We start from the raw sequence: 23,909 nt of genomic DNA, 5'->3' as shown, positions 1-23,909 counted from the left end.
ATCATAAATGAAAAAAATCAAGTAGTATTGACATTGTAATTATAATTGCATAAATGAATAAAATATCAAATAGTATTATAAATTCAATGAAATTTGCATAAATTAAAAAAAATCGAATAGTATTAAAAATTTAAAATTATCACTTACCATTGTCATTTGATGAACGGAGATGTGCTTATTATCGAGACGGATTAACTTTCCGGCCATTGCTAACACAATCAGATTTTTTTAATTTAAAAAAAATTAAATTCGAAAAAAAATTAAACAAAGAATTTTGATAGAAATTTGATAGAATTTTGAGAAAATTTCAATGAAATTTGATAGATTTTTTAAGGGAATATTGAAAGAATGTTGAGAATTATGAGAGAATTGTGTGAAAAATAATTAAAGGGAAAGGAATTTTGAGAGAATTATAGAAATTGTGAGAGATTTGTGTGAAAAAATGATTTGGGGAGTGTTTATAATTTTTTTTTGGACCGTTGGAAGCTAATGGTAAAAAATTTAACCGTTACACGGGCAAAACGCTCCCCTGGGGGAGCGATTTGTCCACGTTAGTAAAGCGCACCCTCAAGGATGCGTTTTTTGCTGACGTGGGCACTAAATCGCGTTTACGTAAACGCGTTTTCGTGAAAAATAACTTAATTTAATAAATAATACAATAAACAGCCCATTTCTATAATTATATTATTTAAAGAGCCTTTTTAAGTAAGACGCCCGTTCAAAAAGTATCACGTTATTATTCGATTATCAATTTAACGATCCATAATGTTTAAATTAAAAAAAATAAAATTAAAAAACCAAAATAAAATTAGAAGTGGAAATGCAAAAGCATCAATGTTCCAGAGTAATCCGGACAGTCGGAAAAGCAAATGGGGCCCAATATAATTGACACGACAGTCTTGATGCCGTTTCCGACCACGTCTTCAGATATTCTCAAATCTTAACAAAAGCTTGTGATTAACTGTAAAATCGAAGGGTAATTTTGTCTATTCAACCAACAAAATGGCTGACTCGGTGGGTGCATCTGAACGAACACAAGCTATACCGCTCGAGTATGAACACGCTCCAACAGAATATTAAATATAACCGCTTTAAAATATTCCTCCTCGGCCTAACAACTTAATTTTCCAAATTTACCCCTATAGAAAGCAGGCAATGACATGTACGTCCTTCTCCGTTTATCCGATAAAATATCAAATTTAACAAGCGGTAGGAAGGGAGGGGAAGGATGAATCTGTCATTGTACAAGGAAGCAGCGTCTTTGGGCAAAATACTTTTTTAAAAATAAATAAATAAATAAATGAACTAAAAAGAAAACAGTGACGCGTGGACGACGTAAAAACTATAAAAGCATTCACGTGCCCGTAAATGTCAGGTCAGACCTTCAAATAATTAACACATACGGTTATATACGGTTTCAAAATTGTACTGTAAAATTATTCGGTATTTTAATTAAAACTAATTAATAATATAAATATTTACAATTTCCAAAAATAATTTATTACAATATCTATATTTTAAAAATAAAATAAAATAAAAATATAAAATCAACATGAAAAGTCCAACTTGCAACTAAATAATTTAAATACATAAATATTCTATAGGCTGACAGCTATTTTTGCTTGTGCGTGTGTCGATTTGATCATCAATTATCAAAAAACATCCCATCGCACCATCAAAAGGCTAAAAGACTTACACGTTTCAACCAAGTGTTTATAATTACGTATTCGTCCCCATTTCTGACCTTATAAATATCGATTCAAGCCCACCAGAACCAAAGTTCGATCATTTTTGAAAAAAGAAATCTAATTCGTTTTTTTATTTATTTCAAGAGTTTGAAGAAATTTCAATTTTGTTTAAGCTCTTTTGTGTGTTGTTTTATGGTAATTATCTGAAAAAAAAAATGGTTGCTGAAGCTGAAGTTGTTTGCCAACAGAGCGTGCCGGTGTTGGAAGTTCCGTTTTTCGGTAAAGGAAGTAACTTCGAGGAGATTAATGAAATCGTCGCGATTCCGTCGCCGGTTTCTTCGCCTGAGTTCCGACAAGTCAGTCGTGGTACTACTGGGTCGGTTTCCGTCGATTTATCCACCTCTCAACTGGTTAGACTTTTCATTTTCCCTTTTTTTTTTTTTTAATATGCTTGTAAATATTCTGAATTTTGATGAATTTCGACTTGCAAGCTAGAATTAAATTTCTAAATATGGTTGCAAAGTTTGAAGTATAGATACGTTGGATTTTATTTTCTGCGAAATTTAGTTGAATTGATGAAGTATTTTATTTCTATTTATTTACAAGTTTTAGAGGAAATTATGTTCATCGCTTGCATCTTGGGGATCAATAAGGTTTTGAAAAAAAGATGTTAAAATTGTTAAATTTACAAGCTTGTTAATTGGATTTTGCATCTAGGGAATAAAACAATAAGATATGTATATATTTAGCCTTTTAAGTGCTAGTATATATTAGTTTGCTATTATTTTAGTTTTGGGGAAAATATAATTAGTAATTTAAAGTTTAAACCTTTTAATAGGCTTCACTTATTATTTTTTCCTATTTTAGGATGTGAAATCTCTAGATGAATTCCCAGATCCATGTAATATTGAATCTACTGTCCTGCAATTCGTCCCGAGTATCCGTTCAGGTAGCTTCGCTGACATTGGACCAAGGAGATACATGGAAGACGAACATATTCGTATTGATGATCTATCATCACAATTGGGTTCCCCTTTCAAGTTTCCTAAGCCTAGTGCTTTTTATGGGGTAAGTACTGTTTTAGCTGTTGTTGCTACTGCTTTAATTCGATGTTGTTGTATCGAGTTATAACTAATTTTGGGTTTCGCTTCGTATCCAGGTGTTTGATGGTCATGGTGGTCCTGAAGCCGCGGCGTATGTAAGGAGACACGTGCTTAGATTATTTTTCGAAGATGTGAATTTTCCCCAGTCGTGTGAAGTTGATGATGATTTCTTGGCAGGGGTTGAGAACTCGGTCCGGAAATCATTTCTTCTTGCTGACCTTGCTCTTGCTGATGATTGTACTGTGAATAGCTCTTCAGGCACAACAGCGCTTACGGCTCTTATATTTGGAAGGTATCTTCATGGTTTAAAGCCTTGATTGCCTTCAATTGACTTAAAGTCTTTGCCTGATTAATTGTTTGTGCTTTAGGCTTCTAATGGTGGCCAATGCCGGTGATTGCCGAGCAGTTCTCTGTCGAAAAGGGGAGGCAATAGATATGTCCGAAGACCACAGGCCTATTTATCCATCAGAACGGAGGAGAGTGGAGGAGCTCGGTGGGTTTATTGACGATGGATATCTTAACGGTGTTCTATCAGTTTCTCGAGCCTTGGGGGATTGGGACATGAAGTTACCCAAGGGTTCATCTTCACCTCTCATCGCTGAACCCGAGGTCCGCCAAGTGGTTCTGACAGAGGATGACGAGTTCCTTATCATCGGATGTGATGGGATTTGGGATGTTATGTCAAGTCAACATGCAGTTAGCCTAGTTCGCAGAGGGTTGCGACGGCACGACGACCCCGAGCAATGTGCTAGAGACCTTGTCATGGAAGCCTTACGCCGCAACACATTTGATAATTTAACCGTCATCGTCATATGCTTCTCCGAACCTGATTACAGGGAACAACCATCTCCTCGGCAAAGAAGATTGAGGTGTTGTAGCCTATCTGCAGAGGCCCTGTGTAGCTTGAGGAGTGCAATGCGAATTCGTGACCGGTAAATACGAGTCTTCAAATAATACTAATTGTTCAACCTGGGATATTATATATACTGTTTCTGGCTGCTTCAGTTATAGGTATAAAAAAAAAAGCAGCTTGAAGTTTTGCAGGGGCTGGTTTTGGTATAATTTTTTTTTTTTTTTTGGGGGGGGGGATGTACATAGAGGATGGTGGTGTAAAGATGAAGGATGTAATAATTTGTGTGCTTACTGCTTAGCTCAAAGTCATTTATGGATTCTTTTGCTCAAAAGTCCAGGTGGCTGACCTTTGTTAGTTCATTGATGTTGATTCGTGAGATGTATTATGTACATATTGTCAATAAAGACCCAAATCTTCATTGCTGTCTTTATTTTCCACCTGCCAACCATCTCATATTTCATGCAATTGTTTGACAAAAAGGTTTAAATTGAACTATTAAAATTAATAGGAGTAAAAATAAAATATTTCATTTAATTAAAGTTTTAAAGTGGTTTAATGGGCATATCTTTAGTCCGGACGTGTAAAATAAAAAGAAAAAGAAAAAAATAGTATGTAGATTTGCTTATCGGTTAGATTTAAAATATTATAATATGTTACAAAAATATTATATTAATATATACGTTAAATAATTATTATATATAAATTTATTTGTATTTATATTTATATTAAAACACTAATCTAATAATAAATATTTAAAACCTAAAATTAATTCAAAATATAAAATTTTAAGTATAAATATTTTTAATGTGTTAAAAATTTTTATTTTAGTATTTTAGAGTATTTAGTGTATTATATTTTTTAAAAATTTATTTTAAAATAAAACTAATTTTAAAAAATCAAATATGAGTGGATTAGGTTGGGTCCAAGTTTACTTCTCTTAAATTGAGTTGGGTTTAGGCAAAATAGTAAATGTATTTTTTAAGTTGGGTTTGCCCAAAGTTCGAAAAATTAGTTTAGATACCTTGTATAGGTTTGACCCAAACCCGAACGACCCATGAGTATCCTATGGTATAAGAACCTAAATTTTCTTAATGGTTTGGTTTTAGATTGGATTAATTTGAATTGAATTTATCAAAGTTATAATTTAATTGTATCATATCATTCATATTTGAATATTGGATTTTTTTCTATTTAGGTTATTATAAACTTAAGAGTTAAAATATATCAAAAGTCTTTGTATTTTTCACAAATTTAGAATTTAATTTTGTACTTCTAGTTTGAGAATTTTGGTCCATCTACTTCAAAATCCAGGTGCCATTGTTAGCACTATAAAAATATTATTGTTAAATTTATTGGTGCGATATTTTAATGTGAAAAAAATATTTACTTGGTAGTTAGGTAATTAAAAAATTGACGTAATGAACTTGAATTTAACAAAATAATTTTGGAAGTGCTAACGATTATACTTATTTTGAAATTTGAAAAGTTGACGGACTAATTTTCAAAAAATAAAAGTGTAGAGACTAAATTTATAGAAGTAAAAATATATGGACTAAATTCTAAATTTTTGAAAAATACAAGTACTTGTGTTACATTTTAACCTAAAGCACTAGATTATTTCAAATTTAGAGACGCTTATATTGTAATAGTCCCTCTGAATATCAGTAAAATATTTGTCAATTTGATCCTTTGCAGTTGCAATTTTTGTCTTTAATTTTGAACCGCCACCATGAGAATCTCAGTATGACCGTTCAAAAGCAAATATTGTTGATGGCGGCGGCGGAAGTGATGGTGCCTCGGCGGCGACTGGCAACGACATGAATCAAATTTTAGTAGGCAGTTAGTAGCTACCAGCTTAAGCCCTCCACAATCCATTTCTGTTATATAATCATCAGCCACGATCACATGATAGCATAACTATAAAACCATAATATGGACCCCACCTCCCTATCAAATCAACGCCAATACGACACATGTCCCACCATTATTTCTCCCTCCCTGTATAAAACCCTCCTGGTCCTTTCCCTCTATCGATTTGCATTGATCCACTGTAACAATGGAGATCTCAGTGGAGAAGATCGAGGGCAGCACTGACGTCAAATATTTCTACGATTCCTACACCGTCCACGTCGGAAACCACCGTATCCTCACCGTCGTTACCTACTGCGAGATCACAGCCGGCAAGTGGCTTAAACAAGCCAAAAAAGCTAACAACTCCAAGTCCCTCCCTAAAACCCTTGTCGTTGGCTTATCCGTTGAACGCCAAAACGATTACTACTCCCGTTACGGCCTCCTCGAGTTTCCGTACGAGCTACTCCATATCTGCATCGGCTCACATTGTCTCCTCTACCATTTAAACGACCCCGACTTTTACAAGCCTCCCAAGTTCCTCGCCCATTTCCTCTCCGATCCGGAGGTGATTGTAGTCGGGATGGGGATCAAAGAAAAATCGAGTCATTTGGAGAAAGATTTCGAAGTTAAGATAAAGAACGCGGTGGATTTGAACGAGTTGGCTGTGAAAGGGATGAAGAGAGACGAGCTTGATTTAGGAAGGTACGATTTAGATAGGCTCGCTAAGGCTGTGCTGGGGAAACACATGGATGTGGTGAGACCTGGGAGGAAAATCGAGTGGTTTAAGAGGAAAAGGCCGTATTATCACAGTCCTGAGTTGAATGATGAGAAGGTCATGTTTACCACTGCTGATGCATATCTTTGTTACCGTATTGGATCTCAGCTCTTTGATATGATCCATGGGAAAGCTTCCTCTGCTATTGCCGCCGCCGCCGCTGTTGCTGCTGCTGCTAAGTCCAGGAAAAACAAGAAGATGAAGAAAGGCAAGAAGAACAAAAAAGGTAAGAAATAGATTAGATATTGGTTATGGAGTTTGATGGCCATTGCTAGCTGGTTTTTCGTTTCCAGTAGTAATATCTGTTTCGTTTCTATATTGTTTACTGCAATTCTCAGGTGAACTGAATTCTCCGTTTAAGGATTTTATTTTTCTGCAGCTATCTTTTAAATGATATATGCAATGATCGAATGAAACAGTGGCATTTTCTTTTGCTTTAAACTGCGTTGTGTTGTTTTTTCTGTGTTTATATATTCTATTGAAAATGTTTAATTTCCTGATTGGTTGGTGAGAAAACGCAAAGAAAACTTTTCTTAGGGTTTTACTTTTTCCATGCCAAAACGAAAATGTTAATTTTTTTATTTTTATTTTTTGTTGTTTTATTTTCCATTAAAAGGTAAAGAATTTTATTTTCTACGATAAATTAAGGTATGGCTTGCCAAAGCCGTTTGAACAAAAAAAGAAAAAAAAGAAAAAGGTCGGTACGTACGTAGCTACCCTCTGCAACTCACAGCTATTGAATGAGTCGGGTTGGGTTAAGCTGATGTAACACATTTAATTTAATTTCTAAATTCGGGCTTCGTCAATTCGAAAGATAGATTTATTTTTACTCTGACCTAATGTTAGAAATGTTAATCTGAATATAATAATACACTTTTAAGACATTAGAAATATATTAAAAATATTTATATTGAAAATACTATCGTAAATATAATAAATATTTTATTGTATTAAATATAATTTTAAAATTTTAAATTTTAAATTAGTTATTTAGTTGGATAAGTTTTATTTTAAGTTTTGAAAAATAAATTTAATTATTATTAAATTAGTAATTTAATATAAATATGAATATAATTATAATTATTTAACATATATAGTTAATATAATATTATTTTATAACACAATATTGAACTGAGCTTAAACCTAAAATATCTTAATAAAAACTCGACCCATATAAAAAATAATTTGAATTTCACCTATAAACTCATTTTTCCGAATCTCTTCCTCTATCCATACCCTGCTTTTAGGTATGAGCCAATGACCTGAACATGAGCACAAGGAGAGTACTGATATCAGTGCACTGCACACTGTACATGCGCTATGAAGAGTTTTTTTCTGTCACTCTTACAAGGAAAATAAAAAGTAAAAAATTGATTTGTCTTTTTTTGTTTGATTTTTAGTTCATGATTTACAAAATTTTACGAAAATTAACTTTAAAATGTCATGTAAAAAGTGAGTTTTTTAATTGGATTTTAAAAACTAAAATACTATAATTGTTTTGGGCCTTTTTGAAGTGATCCAAATGGGGGAAGACATCCTCTTGCTGTTATTACTTGGACTTTTTATCTTTTTCAATGGACTGTGGTCCATTAATTAGGTGTTTATTTTTTATTTTTTAAATTTGGATTGGAATCATAGTGATGTGTGAGTTGTAAAAAATATTTTATATACTTACAAAAATAATGTTAATTTGTATATATTTTTCTTAAAAAATAATTCATGCTGACTAGACTTAATAGGTTGCATTTTTGTAATTTGAAATTATGTTTTTTTAAGTATCCATCACATGCATGTAGAGTTTTGTTATCTTCAAGTATATATTTACAAATTCTAATCCGCATACTTGCAAATAGAAGTGTTAACTCTTCAGCTTAGTGCTTGACTCATTGGTGAAAAGTTTTTACTCCATGTCTCTATACCCATTGTGTCATGGGTTTGAGTTGTAGAAATGAATTAGGTCGAACTAGAATTAAATATAATATGCTTTAACAATAAAACAGATCATTGAAATAAATTAAATCGAACTAGAATTAAGGTCTTAAAAGTTGATTCTATCACATGAGCTCATAGAACTTATTTTCATAGGCAAACAATAAACATTCTTGACCTTTGTTATTGGCTGGGTCGATGTTTCATAAAAAACCTTATCATTTGTAATTGGTTTTGGAACTTAACTTATAGCATTTCTTTGTACCGACCATGTCCTTGATGTCAAATTTTAGCTGTTCATTATTATTATTTTTACTGTAAAGTATTTGCCTTGAAACGTGATCCAAAAGCACCAAAACCAGTCAGTCCAAACTACCATTCCTTGTATCAAACAAAGATTACTAGTACCCTTTTTCACATGTTTTAACATCAATCGTCTTCATTGCAAAAAAGGGCAAACAAAGGCTAGTGAAAACAGCCTTAGCCAAGCAGCCCCATGGCCCTGGTTGTGTATTGGTACGATTTCATTTGTTTTGGCGTTGTAGCGGCTGCCTTCATCGGGTCATTATGGGTACTATGGAAGAAAGAAGCCGCGTCTAGATGCGACGAGGAAAGCGTGTACGAGAGCCTGTTAGAGGCTCGACCGGACGCTGACGGCTTTATACGTGCCACACCGAGGGCTCATGTTGGTTCCAACCAGTTATGGACCAGTTGTTGGATCAGGGTGCACCCTGGATGGCTAGTGCTCACTCGTTTCGTTTCATTCGCGGTCATGGCGGGGTTCTTGGTGTGGGATATAGTCGAATGGGATGCTTCCATCTTTGTTTACTACACCGAGTAAGTTCCTTCATTTCCATACACCCACATAGTAAAATACATCTAATGTGATTAAACTATTAGTAGGTTTACATTTTAGTTACTAAACTTCAAAAAGTTATAAAATAGTTATTGAACTATATGAAAGTTTTTATTTAAATCACTGGATTATTAAAATCGTTGTTGCGTGATGTTCTCTGTTTACACCGCCAATACTAATCAAAAGCTCTCATTCTCCTTCTTTTTTATAGTTTAAGTTTTTTTTTTCATGAAACAATTTTAACTGTTGAGAATTTGTAAACCAAAGTCCTAACAGACTTCTCCAATCTCTGACATTGATTGTCAGATCGACATGGATTTAAGATATGTTATTCTACTTTCAATGGATACTGATACACCGTACTGATCGTCAAATTGTCGCTTAGAATTCATTAGTTAAACTTTTAAAAAAACTTAAAAGTTTAGTGACTTAACTAAAAATTTTCGAAAATGAAAAATTTCGAATATTTTAATAACTATTTTGTAACTTTTTGAAATCGAGTAATCAACACGTAAACTTAATAATAGTTTAATGGCCTTAGATATAGTTTACCCTTATATATATATATATATATATTAACATTAATCTAGTGAGGCAACATAAATTTGCAGGTGGACATTTGTATTGGTAATGGTCTACTTTGCGGTATGTAAATAATTTAAATCCCATTTCTGCCATTATATTTTTCTTTGTTGATTAAACACTTGGTTGCAGTAGCTCATGCTTAATTAATACATGCATTTTGTTTGTGAAGCTGGGGACTGCCATATCTGCTTATGGATGTTGGGTGTGCTTTACTACACCACTACCTGAAAATAGTTTAAGGGATGAATTTGTAAAAACGGATGTGGAAGAGGGTAGAATTGCAAATTCTGTAACTTATCAAGCCAAAAATGTATGGTGTAAAATCAAGTTGCAAAGTCACTATGCTCAAGAAGAGTTTCAAAGAAGGGCAGGATTTTGGGGTTATCTTATGCAAATTATATATCAGGTCTGTCAATGAAGTTATCAATACAATTCCTACTTGTTTTCACTGTTTTCTCCTCTTCGATTTAATCATAAAAAGTCAATAAATCAAACCATATAACCTACATACGAAAAATGATCTAAATCCAAAATTTACAATAATCACCATTTAGTATGCCTTAAGCCTTGATGAGACCTTTAGTATGGGCTGCTGTCTTTAATTTTCTCTGCAGACAAGAGAGCTGATTTACTTAGTTTTGCTTCATTGTAGACATGTGGAGGTGCTGTCATCTTGACAGACATTGTATTCTGGCTTGTTATTGTTCCATTTTTATCAAACTCACATCTTGGCCTGAACATGGTAAGATATTAACTTCACATCAATTAGCAATGCTAGAAAAAGTCATAATTTGATTGCAAGATTAGCGGCTATGTCTAAATTCAGTGATTGTTTTCTTTTTTTGGACAGTTAATGGGTTGCATGCACACTGTGAATGCTGTGCTTCTCATACTGGATACTCTTTTCAATAGCCTTGTAAGTATTTTGCACCTCTTTTTATTATAAGTAAATTACACTTAAGCTATTAAACTATTAATAAGTTTACGTTTTGATCACTCAATTTTAAAAAGTTACAAAATGGTCATTAAATTATTTGAAAATTTTTATTTAAGTCGTTGAGCTGTTAAGTAAAGTGATGATTCGACAAACGGTACGGTAGATTAATACTCATCGACGAGTAGAAGTACGTACTTTAAATCCAAGTTGATTTAATGAACAATATCGGAAAAAAAAGCTATTCGAATTTTGATTTTAAAATTCGTGACGTTCAAAGTTTTTTATAACAAAAAAGCTGAATTATAGAAGAAAAAGGGAAGTGTGAGCTTTCGATTGGTGCAGACGGTATAAACAAAGAAAACCATACAACAATAATTTTAATAGTCCAATAACTTAAATGAAAACTTTCGAATAATTTAATGACTTTATAATTTTTTAAAATTGAAAGACCAAAACATAAACTTCATTTAAAAAGACCAAAACATGAACTCACTAACAGTTTAATAACCTTTAGTTGCAAATTGTCTTTCTATTATTCGTTGCTACCAAATTCCATATAGGCTCTAAGTGTTAGTTGAATCTCCCCTTTTGTGTCAGCCATTTCCTTGGTTCAGGCTTGCATATTTTGTTCAGTGGAGCTGTCTATATGCTATTTTCCAATGGGTTCTTCATGCCTGTGGGTTTACATGGTGGCCATATCCTTTCTTAGAGCTTAATACCCCATGGGCTCCTTTATGGTAACCTGATTTGCCTCAGACAAAGTTATTTTCATTCACCTATATAAATATAAATATAATGAATTCAATCATTTCCATCGAACAGGTACTTCTCCATGGCTGTGGTACACATCCCTTGCTATGGAATATATGCACTGATTGTAAAAGCAAAAAATTCAATCCTCCCAAGATTGTTCCCCCATGATTTTGTCAGATCATATTAGTTTCTTTCCTTCTTTTTTTTTTTTCAAATCCACTGCTTTTGAATGTGGTACATTTATTTAGGTTTTATGGTTTGTTTATTTATATCAAGATGGAGGCATTCCTCACATCAATAGATTGTGGTTTATGTAACTTTTCTTTTTTTCACGTTCAACAATTTGGGAAGTAGTCAAGCATTTACACCAAAGATAATGATATTTTGGGGCTTATTTTATATGTTTATAATATATTCCCTTTATTGAAAAAGGGGTGTGGAAATCACAGCTTTTGACCATGATTTTTTATGCATGTTTACATTATGTAAAACAAAGCTTCCACTGCCTATAAACAACAAAGAATCCCATCAAACATAAGAGTCTTTAAAGATTCAAACAAATATGTTGTTGGTATTTGCTTGATGATTTAAGGTTAAAACACAAGGAAACATAAAAAAGCTAAGAAACCATATGCCTTGGATCACAAGCAAATTAGACTAACACAAGGCAAGCATTGAGACTCCTCCAAGCTCTATTTCCATCTTTTAAATAGGGAAGATTGAGACTTCTCTAAGCTCTATTTCCCATCTTTTAAATTGGGAAGATCAAAGATTTCATGTCATACAAACTAAGATAGCCTATGAAACCCCAGGATTTGACCCCTAGGCCAAGGGTGTTCAACCCCCATTCCCATGTCGTGGGATCAAATCACAAAAAATTGCCTACTAGTGGTGTCTGTGTGATAGAGATTTGCTCCGGCTAGTGACGTGCTAATTGTAAAAAAATAAAGCTATGAGCCTTATGGTAAAGCTATGAGCCTTATGGTTTTCTCATATGTAGTTGCTATCAACCTATGACTAGCAAATTGAAAACATAAGACAAGCATTGAAACTTCTCTAAGCTCTATTTTCATCTTTTAAATTGAGAATATCGAAGACATCATCTCACACAAACTTCGGCAACCTACTGTCACTCACATATCCTATCATGCACAACAACTGTTTCAGCTTTTATAATGACTGAGCCTTTTAAAGCTTTAACGAACAATGGCATAAAGGCTAAGGCAGGATAAAACAATATGTTACATTTAAAGCATGCTTAAAGCCTTTAACTATAAATTTCATTGATAGGTGGATTCCAATTCCACTAATCTGCGAAAGCTAAAACTCAAAAACGATGATACTAAACCAGATATGCAACAATGGGAAACATTGACTCCATTCATTTTGCTAAACAGATTAGTTCTCTATTCCCCAACATAAACAGACATTTAAAGATCATTGAAGAAAAACTCTGCAAAAGACCAAAGACCTAAGTGAGCAGCAAAAATAGTTAAATCATTTTACAAACATCAATCATACACCAATACCCAGAGAACAAAATAGCAAATAATACAAGGCATATAAATATAATCATCAATCAAACAACATAAAGAAGAATTAACTTATGTTGATTCAAACAGCTGAATTGATAATCAAAACTCCAAATCACATAGCCCAAGTATTATAACATATTCAAACACAACAAAATTCATTCGATTAAACAAAATCCGACGATTACTGAAAATTTAAACCTAAAACCCATACTGGAAAAACCCTAAAAGATCCATCTTTTGCACGAGCCCTACTTAATCTCCACCAGCCTTCTGGTAAACATAAGTGAGTCCACACTTACCGCAATAGTGCCTATCGAAATGGTTAGCCATGAAAGTTCCAGCACCACACTCAGCATTAGGACACTCTTTCCTCAGCCTCTGAACCTTACCCGATTCATCCACCTTGTAGAACTGTAGCACAGCGAGCTTGACCTTCTTCTTCTTGTGCTTGATCTTCTTGGGCTTGGTGTAGGTCTTCTTCTTTCTCTTCTTAGCACCTCCCCTAAGACGGAGCACGAGATGGAGGGTGGATTCCTTCTGGATGTTGTAGTCGGCTAAGGTGCGGCCGTCCTCGAGCTGCTTTCCGGCAAAGATGAGGCGCTGTTGGTCGGGTGGGATGCCTTCCTTGTCTTGGATCTTGGCTTTGACATTGTCGATGGTGTCGGAAGACTCAACCTCTAGGGTTATGGTCTTCCCCGTTAGGGTTTTGACGAAGATTTGCATCTTTGGGTGCCGCTGGTGGCAGAGAGAAATGGAGGGTTCTGCTAGGTTTCGAAAACACGGAATAAGTCTGTTGGGGTTTTATATATATACATGAAGGTGAATTAGGGTTTTCTTGGGGTATGAAAGTAATTGCCCTTTTCTGGGTTTTGGATTTTAAACTTTTTGCTGACTACCAAATGGGTCGTGGATCATGCGACGTGGCCCTTATAGGCCCAATAAAGCTTAATATATATACTATTAAAAAAAGCCTAGTGTAATTTGGTTATAGTTTCCAAGTTAATGCCGGATAAAAACGATTTCGGTTATAGTTTTCCTTGCGATGGTCCGGGGCGAGGGGGTACTTATGATATTTCGGCTGGGACACATTTTATTTGGCGGTTTTTTGGATGTTAAATACCATTGGATGGGTTACTTTTTATTGGCATTGGAAACACATCACATTATGGCAGGGTAACGTCTCACAATTTAATGAATCTTCCACTTATTTGATGGGATGGTTAAGAGATTATCTATGGTTAAACTCTTCACAACTTATCAATGGGTATAACCCATTTGGTATGAATAGTTTATCGATCTGGCGTGGATGTTCTTATTTGGACATCTTGTTTGGGCTACTGGATTTATGTTCTTAATTTCTTGGCGCAGATATTGGCAAGAATTGATTGAAACTTTAGCATGGGCTCATGAACACCTTTAGCTAATTTGATTCGATGGAGAGATAAACCAGTGGCTCTTTCTATTGTACAGGCAAGATTGGTTGGATTAGCCCAATTTTCTGTAGGTTATATATTTACTTATGCGGCTTTCTTGATTGCCTCTACATCGGGCAAATTTGGTTAATTCCTTATGTTATGCTCTGTATCTGCGATAATATCATCTCTTTCGATAGAGAAGGGGGTATGCCCCCTTCTATTTCTACATCTAGGATCCGACTTGTATCATTGATAATAATAGGAACTGAACCATTATGGCAAAGAAAAGTTTGATTCATAGGGAGAAGAAGAGGCAAAATTTGGAATAAAAATATCATTTGATTCGTCGATCTCAAAAAAAGAAATAAGCAAAGTTCCGTCGTTGAGTGAGAAATGGAAAAATCATGGAAAGTTACAATCCTCACCACGAAATAGTGCACCCACATGTCTTCATCGACGTTGCTTTTCGACCGGAAGACCGAGAGCTAACTATCGAGACTTTGGACTATCTGGACACATACTTCGTGAAATGGTTCACGCATGTTTGTTGTCGGGGGCAACAATATCAAGTTGGTAAGGATTAAAATATCCCTTATTTTTCTATTTATTTCTATGATCGATGATCATAGAGGGGCCCTTTTACCATTCTGTATAAATAGACTATTCTATTTGTACATATATGGAAGAGGGGCGCATTCAATCTTTGTTTGTCCATTAGTTTTGTTTCTTTTTGTAACACTCCTAACCTGTATCCGTTGCTGGAATAAGGTTATGAGGTATTACTTGACTGAATAAAACTTCTATAAGGTCAAAGATACTTACCAGACATAAATTATCAACAATGCAAACATGTCTCATTGATTTTCCATAAGAGCTCTTATAAATTTCCAAAATGACTCACTATTAAAACATAACCGAATATCTAATAACAAATTAACTACTATCAAGTTATAACTAAAACATTTCACCACATTAGTTCAATTATAAGGCTTCTCTAAACAAAATCAGCAAGCCATCTTCGCATGGCTATAATGTATACAAAGTCGAAATATCATTCTACCTATAGTCTATCCTATACATGCCTTAAACCATGATGATATACAATCTTCTCAACTCACATAATGACTCGATAGTGTGATGATATCTCCAGCCCTTCTAACTCGAGCTAAAGTATATACCTATAAGAAATGGAAAAGAGAACACGGAGTAAGCTTCAATGCTTAGTAAGTTTTAAGCAATGCAAACAATTAATTTACTTATAGATCGATTATTCAAATTTTCAAGAAATTATTCCTAGATAATTGCCATTTTGGCCAAGTATCCATGAACATAATGCATATTTAGCAAATTCACCTCACTTGAATCTGAACTCAATTAAAACCAAATATTGAAATTACAAATAAGATCATAAAAACTCGAAAAGCATCTCATTAACAAGTTTTAACCATGTTTGCAACAAAATCACAAATTCACTACAAGCTGTCTTCCTGAGCAATAGTCACTAAATTATTTATAACTGGAGCTAAGAAACACCAAATCAAGTGCCGTTAATTTTCCCTGAAAATAGACTCATATATCTTTCATCCATCAAATTTTCAGAATTTTTAGTTTGACCAATAAATACCAGATTTTTATTGAAGTTTCCCCTGTTTCACTGTTTGACTAATCTGACCACTCTTCACTACGAATCAAATTTCTCATTATACAGAATTTGAAATATGTTATCATTTATTTCATTTGAAACTAGACTCATTAGAGAGTCTAATAATATAAATTTTATCTTATAACCATTTTTGTACCATTTATAATGATTTTCTGAAAACAGAACAGGGGACCTCGAAGTCATTTTGACTCTGTTCCATGCCACTTCAAATATCTCATTATTGGCAACTCTTTTGCTTACACGGTTTCTTTTATAAGAAACTAGACTCATTAAGATTTCATAACATAATTTATTCAGCCTCTAACTCAACTTCCACAATTTATGGTGATTTTCTGAAATCACGTTACTGCTGTTGTCCCAAACAGATTTATTACCCATTATTTGGATTCATATTATTTAACATGTATATCACCAAATCAATCTCATATAACCTTTCACCATAACCGAATACACACATACACATATGAGATTTTCACATATACTTCTCATTTCGCATTCATGATTCAATTCCGATCAATCTAACATATAAAAGTATATAATACATACCTGACCAACTTAATGTATTGAACATATTCAATGGTAGTTTACTACGAACATTCGAAATCATAATCTTACTCCAATCATCGGCATTAAGTCTGCTAGATTTAAAACCCAAATCCAATCACCACCACAAAGCATGCGGGCTTTAAGCCGGATATAATACCAAAGACAAAGCTCGGGACTTTAGCTGGATATAACACCAAAGACGAATGCTTTCGGGACTTAGCCGGATATAATTCTCCATTATCATGCACACATATATATATATATATATCATAACACATTAGCATTTCATTTACATTATTTGAACACAAGCACAACATGCTTATCAACCATTCCACTTTCGGCTCAATAGCCACATACAAAGAACACGATTTCGTTTCGCTATCCAACATGATTTCTATAACCATTCGGCTACAAGTCATATGCACAAATTATTTATCCCACTACGTAATTCAAGTAGAACCAATAGGTCACAATTTATTTATTATGCTTATATACCATGATTTTATCAAATCATAAGCTAAGTTTCATTACTTAAAGACTTACCTTGACTGTTGCCGAATGACTACGGATATGCTATTCAGTTAGTTTTGTTATTCCAATAGGGTCGGAAGCTTGTAAATTATTGTACTAAAAAATCACACAAAGTTCAATTCCTAGGAAAGAGAGGTGGATCACAAGGATCTCTTAAGTACCAAGTCTTTCCTTAGTCAGAACATCCCTTCTATCGTAATTTAATAGTACAATTAAATACTACTATTACACCCTCAAATATTGAAAGAAAAATAGGACAAGAAAAAAACACAAGAGTTTTAATGAGGTTCGGTAAATTATACCTACGTCCTCTGGCACTAACACCAGATGATAACTTTATTATCTCCAAAATATTACAAACAAATAGAATTCCTTAAGAATTCTCAAATGGGAGAAGAGAGAAAACTAAGAGAGAAAGATTGGTTGGGATGGTTGAAATGAAAAATGATTAGGCCTATTTATAGTTGAGGTTCAGGGACCAACTTGCAAATGGCCTAAAAAATTAGGGACCAAAATTGTAATTATCCCATTCAACTTTAAACAACTTGCTTATCACTTTTTCTTTCGGGGTGCCAATTGCACCTCCCATTTTTTACTTTTCAACACCACCTTAATCGACTTTTCAACAATCTCCACCTTGAAGATTTGATTAGGATAATCACATCTTCACACACTTCCTTCAACTCCCCATATTCGATAAAGCTATCTTTTGTAGTGCCTCCAAATGCGCTCTCGAGCGCCATACACCTGAAGGTGCTCAAATTCTCAAGATGTTAATCAAGTTCAAACAATGATTAAACTTGATTGTTGTTACCATCTTTGTGACAGCCCTAAATTGACCCTAGTCGGAAAGTGGTTTCGGGACCACTAAACCGAGTCATAAAAAAATAATTAACCGTCCTAGTTGATGCTCATTATATGTACTTATGCATGTGTGAAAATTTCATGTTTGAATTTTGTTAATTGTAAGTGAATTTTAGTAAATAGGACTTATGTGAGAAAATTTAGAAATGTGCTAGGCAAATGTAAAGTGGCCTGTTAATGCATGTTATAAAAATGGTGGGTTTGCATGTCAAATTGCCCAATATTTGAGCTAGTGGTCGGCCATGCTATGAGTGGAAACATGTCACAAACATGTTATGTTAGTGATGTATGTTAGGAACAATAAAACAAGGAGTATGGGTAATAAAGAAATGGAAAAAGGAAAGAATGTGTGTGATTGTTTCTCCCCCTCCCCATTGCCGTGAATGTAAGAAAGAAAACAAAAAAAAAATGTCCATCTTTTTTCATTTCTCTTGGCCGAATGTTCTAAGGAAGAAAGAAAAACAAGTTGTGTTCTTTGGTTCTTCTTAGTCGAATTGAAAGGAAGAAGAAGGGAGTGAAGCAATCGGTCATCTTAGGTCACTATTAAGGTAAGGAAGTTTGTACTAGCTCTTGAAATTTTAGTTAATATTGAGTGAGATATCAAGTGATTTTTGTAAACCATGTTGAAATTTTGATTTTTGGGGTGAGTATGGTTTTCGGTTAAAAAAAAAAAAGATTAATAAGGGTGATGGTTGTGTTTCATGCTAAACTTAGATGAATAAAGGTAGTTTGCTTACATCTTGATAACTATGAGTTCCTTTCTTGGTTCTACCATAGACCCACGAAGTATATGTTTATTTGGTGTTGTTAGAGGTTTATGATAGAAGCTGATGAGTGAGAGTTTGATAGATACTATGAGGTTAAATTTCATGAGATTGTAAGCTTGTAAGTTGGATGATGAAATTTATGCTTTGTGAAGGTAAATGGTGTAGAAGGAGCATTCGGCCATAAAAAAAAGAAAAAAGAAAATTTATGATGAATTAAGTTGGAAGCTATTATAATGTACTTGTGCATTCGGGTATGGGATGAAAATATATGAGATGGTTATAATCAGCCTTGTGATTCGGCTCTTGCATATATATATATATATATATATATATATATATTTGCACATGATGTATTGGTATGACATATATATATATCATCTCAAGGTATATGTTTATATATGGTGGTGTTTTAGTTATGGAGTAAATGATGGATGCGTATTGAGTTATAATATGTAATGCATTAGTTAGTAAAATGTATGTCATTTATATGTGGTACTAAGTATATAATTGGCCTCAACGTAGACATGCATATTCGGCCACATGAGATGGATTGGCGTTGCATGTATTCGGTTAGAGGCAAGCATATCGATGCTTTTATCTTGGCATAGACAATCGGCTAAAAGGAAGTGTGGGATAATATGTCGAGTTGATTCATGATTTCATATGTATGTGACTTTAATGTCTAATGAATATATATGGGCTAAGTACCTTGAGTTCCTCTTTTCGATGCTCAAATGATTAAATCAATTTATTTGTTAATTTAAGCTCAAGAGCAAAGGGGAACTAGATCCGATAAAGGGAAGGAAAAAGTGGTCGAATAGCCATCGAAATCGTTCGACGACATCCGAGGTAAGTTTTCGAGTAATGGAACTAGATTATGTTTTAAGCAAATCAAAATCATGCTCTTGTATGTGGCTATTGAGCCGAAATTGCAAGTGTGATAAGTGTCTTGTGTTTGAGCTTTGGTAATGAAAATGAAATACGGATGTGTCATGATTTATTGATATATGTGCTTGGTTATTCGAATGATATCCGGGCTAAGTCCCGAAGGCTTTTGTGCTAAGTGACTATATCCGGACTAAGATCCGAAGGCATTTGTGCGATTTACTAATTCCGGGCTAAGCCCGAAGGCATTGGTGCGAGTTACTAAATCCGGGTTAAGTCCCGAAGGCATTTGTGCGAGTTACTATAACCGGGCTATGTCCCGAAGGCGTTTGAACGAGTAGCTATATCCGGTTAAATTTCAAAGGTACGTGATTCGGGAATGAGCGATCTTGCTGTAAAAATTTCAGTTAATACGCTTGTAAAATCCCAACAATGAGGTATGCTTCGTATGTGCATTGGAATAGTTGATTCCCTTCGAATAATATTCGCTCAGTCGAGTAATGAGCTTCTGGTATTTGGCTAAGATGATCCCTTATGTATGAGTATAGGGGTTGGAATATGAAGTAAGAATGATTTGAGAATATGTATATATGGAATTATCCGTTTAGTTGTATGAATGCTATACTTCTGATGTGCTTAAATTCTTTGCTCAAAACTTACTAAGCATTTAATGCTTACTCCGTTTCTTTGATTCTCTGTTTTATAGATTTTAGTTCTTCAGCTATCGGACTCGGGATTTTGAAGTCGAAGTCGCCCACACTATCAAAGCTCCCTTTGGTATACTTTTGGTTGAACTTTGAAATGGCATGTATAGGACTACCCTTTTGTTGTTGGTCATGAACCCTTCGGTTTTGTGTAAATTTGGATAGCCATGCGAAAATGGCTTAAATATACTTTGATCATAGCATTATAATCGTTTTGTATGTTGTTCATCGAGAGGTATGGAAATGTTGGTAACGGTTAGCCATGGGAATGGTTATTCATGATCACTTTTGGTATATGTATGACAAACTCTAGTTGATCCATGGAGGATCATGAAATAGGTAAAGTTTACCTTAAAAAAAAATAGATGCTGGCAGCAGCAGTGATGTGGATGTGAAAAATCACTAAAAATAGTAGGAATGGAATTAAATAGTGAATAAATTATGTAATTGAACCTTGATGAATCTATTTTCATAGGAAAGTAACAAAACGTTCATATGAACAGTATATTATGAGATGTTAAAGTTTTCGTGAGATAGGGCCAGAACGGTTTTTGGATCCCCTGATCTGACTTTGGAAATTCATTATAGATTAACCAGAGACATTTAGAAGTCATGCCATATATTTATAGATTCCTTTTTGAGTCTAGTTTCTATAGAAAGAAACGGTATCAGTATTGAAGCCCTGTACAAGGAGTTATCTAAGTCGCAATGCAAGAAGGTCAGTGTAGTCGAACCCTGTAATAGGGGAGACTTTAGCTAATAAACTGTACTAATTGGCTCGACCGAAAATTCTAGAAAAAAATTTTTAGATGAACATATGAGTCTAGTTTCAGGAAAAATTTACAAAATTGGTTTTCGAGATTTGAAACTCAAGATATGATTTTTAAAGCGACAGTGACGCAGTAACCAGCTTGTCTGGAAAATTTTCAAATGGACTGGGAAAATAAGTGAATTTAGTCTGTGAACCCCTCGTGTCCGACTCCGGCAACGGTCTCGGGTACGGGGTGTTACAACCTTGGTCATAATATCTGCGGGATTATCTGCTGTCGGAATCTTCTGAAGTAGAATTTTTCCTTTTTCAAAGACTTCCCGCACAAAGTGATATCTTACGTCGATATGCTTGGTTCTTGAATGATAGACTTGATTTTTCGCTAAATGAATAGCGCTCTGACTGTCACAACATAGACTAATATGACTTTGAACAACTTCCAAGTTTTTCAACAATCCATTAAGCCAAATAGCCTCCTTAACAGCTTCTGTAACTGCCATATATTCTGCCTCTGTAGTAGACACTGCTAATGTAGACTGTAAGGTAGACTTCCAACTCACTAGGGCTTTCGCAAGAGTAAACAGATACCCTGTAGTTGAACGACATTTATCTAAATCACCAGCAAAGTCGGAATCAACATATCCAACTACAAACTGACCAAGTGCTTCATCCTGTTCAAAAATTAAACCAACATCTACGGTTTTTCGAAGATACCGTAGAATCCATTTCACAGCTTGCCAATGTCCTTTTCTAGGATCATGCATATGCCTGCTCACAACTCCAACAGCTTGTGAAATGTCAGGCCGCGTACACACCATCGCATACATCAAACTCCCAACTGCATTTGCATATGGGACTTTTGCCATATATTCTCTTTCTTCTTCAGTTTTCGGAGATAATTGAGCACTAAGTTTCAAATTATAAGCAAGTGGGGTACTTACATGTTTTGTGTTTTCATTTACACCAAAACATTGTAATACCTTTTTCAGATATTACTTCTGATTCAAACAAAGCTTGCCTCTTTGTCTATCTCTACTTATCTCCATGCCGAGAATCTTCTTGGCCTCACCTAGATCTTTCATCTCGAACTCTTGATTCAACTGAGCCTTCAGCTTATCTATCTCTTTTTGGCTCTTCGAAGCGATTAACATATCATCAACATACAAGAGTAAATAAATGAAAGATCCGTCATGTATCTTCTGCAAATACACACAATTGTCATATTTGCTTCTTGTGTACTTCTGCCTTTTCATAAAGCTATCAAATCGCTTGTACCACTACCTCGGGCATTGCTTCAATCCATATAGCGATTTGTTCAGCTTACAAACCCAATTTCTACCACCAGCATCTGTGTATCCTTCGGGCTGAGTCATATAGATCTCTTCTTCTAACTCACCATGCAAGAAAGCCGTCTTAACATCAAGTTGAGCTAGCTCCAAATTCAACTGTGCTACCAAGGCCAACAAAATTCTAATGGAGGAATGCTTCACAACAGGGGAAAATACATCATTGTAGTCAATTCCCTCCTTCTGAGCGTAGCCTTTAGCTACCAATCTTACCTTGTAGCGAACATCTTTCTTGCTAGGAGATCCATCTTTCTTTGCAAATACCCATTTGCATCCGATTGCCCTTTTACCTTTCGGTAATTGCGTCAACTCCCAAGTATTGTTCTTCCAGAGAGACTGCATTTCTTCATCCATGGCGCATTTCCATTTGTCACTTTCTAAGCTTTGCATTGCTTCTTGATAAGTGACAGGAATATCATCATCAACAACGGGAAGGGCATAGGCTACCATATTAGTAAGTCGAGCAGGTTTACAAATTTCTCTCCGTGGCCTTGCAACTGCAACTGGTTCTGGTGTACTTAACGGTTCTTGGGTCAAAACCTCTTCAACCTCTAATTCCTCCATTGTGGCTGGAGAATTAGACTTATTAACTGGGCAAATCCCCATCTGCTCAAACTCCACTTGTTTTGGAGTACACTCCACCTACTGTGGAGTATCGCTCGTCTGAATATCTTTATCTGCTACATTTTTCAATGTGGCAGATTCATCAAAGGTAACATCTCTGCTACAGATCATTTTCTTTGTGTCTAAGCACCGAAGACGAAATCCCTTCACTCCAGAAGTGATTCCCATAAAGAGAGCTTTCTTTGCCCTCAGATCTAACTTTGACTCCTTTACATGGTAATATGCAGTGGATTCAAACACATGTAAGGAATCATAATCTGTAGTCGGTTTTCCAGACCATACCTCCATAGGAGTTTTTCTTTCTAATGCAGATGATGGCAAACGATTAACAAGATGGCCAGTGTATGTCATAGCCTCAGCCCAAAATTGCTTGCCCAATCCAGCATTGGACAACATACATCGAACTTTCTCCAACAATGTTTGATTCATACGCTCTGCCACTCCATTCTGCTGTGGTGTATCCCTAACTGTGAAGTGTCGAACAATACCATACTCTTGGCACACATCGAAGAACGGATCACTTTTATATTCCCCTCCATTGTCCGTCCTAAGTCACTTGATTTTCTTGCCAGTCTGGTTTTCGATCATAGTTTTCCATTTAAGAAAAACTCCAAGCACTTCATCCTTAGTTCTCATGGTATACACCCAAACTCTTCTGGAAAAGTCATCAACAAAAGTAACAAAATAGTGTTTTCCTCCCAACGAAGGTGTTTTGGAAGGCCCCCACACATCTGAGTGAACATATTCCAAAATACCTTTTGTATTATGAATAGCAGTGCCGAATTTCACTATCTTTTGCTTTCCCAAAACATAATGCTCGCAAAATTTTAATTTGCAAGCCTTTACACCTTTCAACAATCCTTGCTTTGCCAGAATTTGCAAGGATTTTTCACTAGCATGTCCTAACTTCATATGCCACAACTGCATTAA

The 23,909-nt window shown here is 34.8% G+C and overlaps 4 protein-coding genes, 1 long non-coding RNA gene and 1 pseudogene across 6 annotated transcripts; 5 read left to right on the top strand and 1 right to left on the bottom strand.

Annotated features, from left to right (window-relative positions):
• Window positions 1-1,747: 1,747 nt before the first annotated feature.
• LOC108476913 (probable protein phosphatase 2C 2) lies at window positions 1,748-4,074 on the top strand. Of its 2 annotated transcripts, none has more exons than XM_017779285.2 (4): window positions 1,748-2,098; window positions 2,556-2,756; window positions 2,848-3,083; window positions 3,160-4,074. In XM_017779285.2, the coding sequence occupies exons 1-4, from the start codon at window positions 1,904-1,906 to the stop codon at window positions 3,725-3,727; spliced, it is 1,200 nt and encodes a 399-aa protein (XP_017634774.1). In that variant the 5' UTR covers window positions 1,748-1,903; the 3' UTR covers window positions 3,728-4,074. The 2 variants fall into 2 exon arrangements, with proteins under 2 accessions (XP_017634774.1, XP_052879551.1); XM_053023591.1 differs by having other exon boundaries at window positions 1,973-2,098; window positions 2,638-2,756.
• Window positions 4,075-5,700: 1,626 nt separating this feature from the next.
• On the top strand, window positions 5,701-6,664 carry LOC108478792 (uncharacterized). Its single transcript, XM_053022947.1, has 2 exons — window positions 5,701-6,496; window positions 6,609-6,664. Exons 1-2 carry the CDS (start codon window positions 5,701-5,703, stop codon window positions 6,662-6,664), a joined length of 852 nt encoding a protein of 283 aa, XP_052878907.1.
• Window positions 6,665-8,578: 1,914 nt separating this feature from the next.
• On the top strand, window positions 8,579-11,773 carry LOC108479649 (uncharacterized). The gene is made up of 7 exons (XM_017782368.2): window positions 8,579-9,036; window positions 9,667-9,700; window positions 9,810-10,046; window positions 10,293-10,382; window positions 10,491-10,556; window positions 11,175-11,314; window positions 11,400-11,773. The coding sequence occupies exons 1-7, from the start codon at window positions 8,696-8,698 to the stop codon at window positions 11,515-11,517; spliced, it is 1,026 nt and encodes a 341-aa protein (XP_017637857.1). The 5' UTR covers window positions 8,579-8,695; the 3' UTR covers window positions 11,518-11,773.
• A 1,161-nt stretch (window positions 11,774-12,934) lies between these two features.
• LOC108479650 (ubiquitin-40S ribosomal protein S27a) lies at window positions 12,935-13,674 on the bottom strand. Its single transcript, XM_017782369.2, has one exon. The coding sequence runs from the start codon at window positions 13,586-13,588 to the stop codon at window positions 13,118-13,120; it is 471 nt and encodes a 156-aa protein (XP_017637858.1). The 5' UTR covers window positions 13,589-13,674; the 3' UTR covers window positions 12,935-13,117.
• Window positions 13,617-14,793, top strand: LOC128285461 (photosystem I P700 chlorophyll a apoprotein A2-like; annotated as a pseudogene).
• Window positions 14,794-19,380: 4,587 nt separating this feature from the next.
• On the top strand, window positions 19,381-20,525 carry LOC128285195 (uncharacterized). Its single transcript, XR_008275634.1, has 2 exons — window positions 19,381-19,500; window positions 20,243-20,525. It is a non-coding gene; the product is annotated as an uncharacterized LOC128285195 (long non-coding RNA).
• Window positions 20,526-23,909: the final 3,384 nt, after the last annotated feature.

This window comes from Gossypium arboreum, chromosome 12, assembly GCF_025698485.1.
Source record: "Gossypium arboreum isolate Shixiya-1 chromosome 12, ASM2569848v2, whole genome shotgun sequence".
Classification (NCBI taxonomy): domain Eukaryota; kingdom Viridiplantae; phylum Streptophyta; class Magnoliopsida; order Malvales; family Malvaceae; genus Gossypium; species Gossypium arboreum.
This window is presented reverse-complemented; position numbering and strand designations above follow the sequence as displayed.

Bases quoted from the DNA above. Each gene is read 5' to 3' on its own strand.
- LOC108476913 (XM_017779285.2), top strand. From the start codon at position 1,904: ATGGTTGCTGAAGCTGAAGTTGTTTGCCAACAGAGCGTGCCGGTGTTG. The intron at 2,099-2,555 runs GTTAGACTTTTC...TTCCTATTTTAG, and splicing joins ATTTATCCACCTCTCAACTG to GATGTGAAATCTCTAGATGA. The intron at 2,757-2,847 runs GTAAGTACTGTT...CTTCGTATCCAG, and splicing joins AGCCTAGTGCTTTTTATGGG to GTGTTTGATGGTCATGGTGG.
- LOC108479649 (XM_017782368.2), top strand. From the start codon at position 8,696: ATGGCCCTGGTTGTGTATTGGTACGATTTCATTTGTTTTGGCGTTGTA. The intron at 9,701-9,809 runs GTATGTAAATAA...TTGTTTGTGAAG, and splicing joins TGGTAATGGTCTACTTTGCG to CTGGGGACTGCCATATCTGC. The intron at 10,047-10,292 runs GTCTGTCAATGA...GCTTCATTGTAG, and splicing joins TTATGCAAATTATATATCAG to ACATGTGGAGGTGCTGTCAT.
- LOC108478792 (XM_053022947.1), top strand. From the start codon at position 5,701: ATGGAGATCTCAGTGGAGAAGATCGAGGGCAGCACTGACGTCAAATAT. The intron at 6,497-6,608 runs GTAAGAAATAGA...TGCAATTCTCAG, and splicing joins AGGCAAGAAGAACAAAAAAG to GTGAACTGAATTCTCCGTTT.
- LOC108479650 (XM_017782369.2), bottom strand. From the start codon at position 13,588: ATGCAAATCTTCGTCAAAACCCTAACGGGGAAGACCATAACCCTAGAG.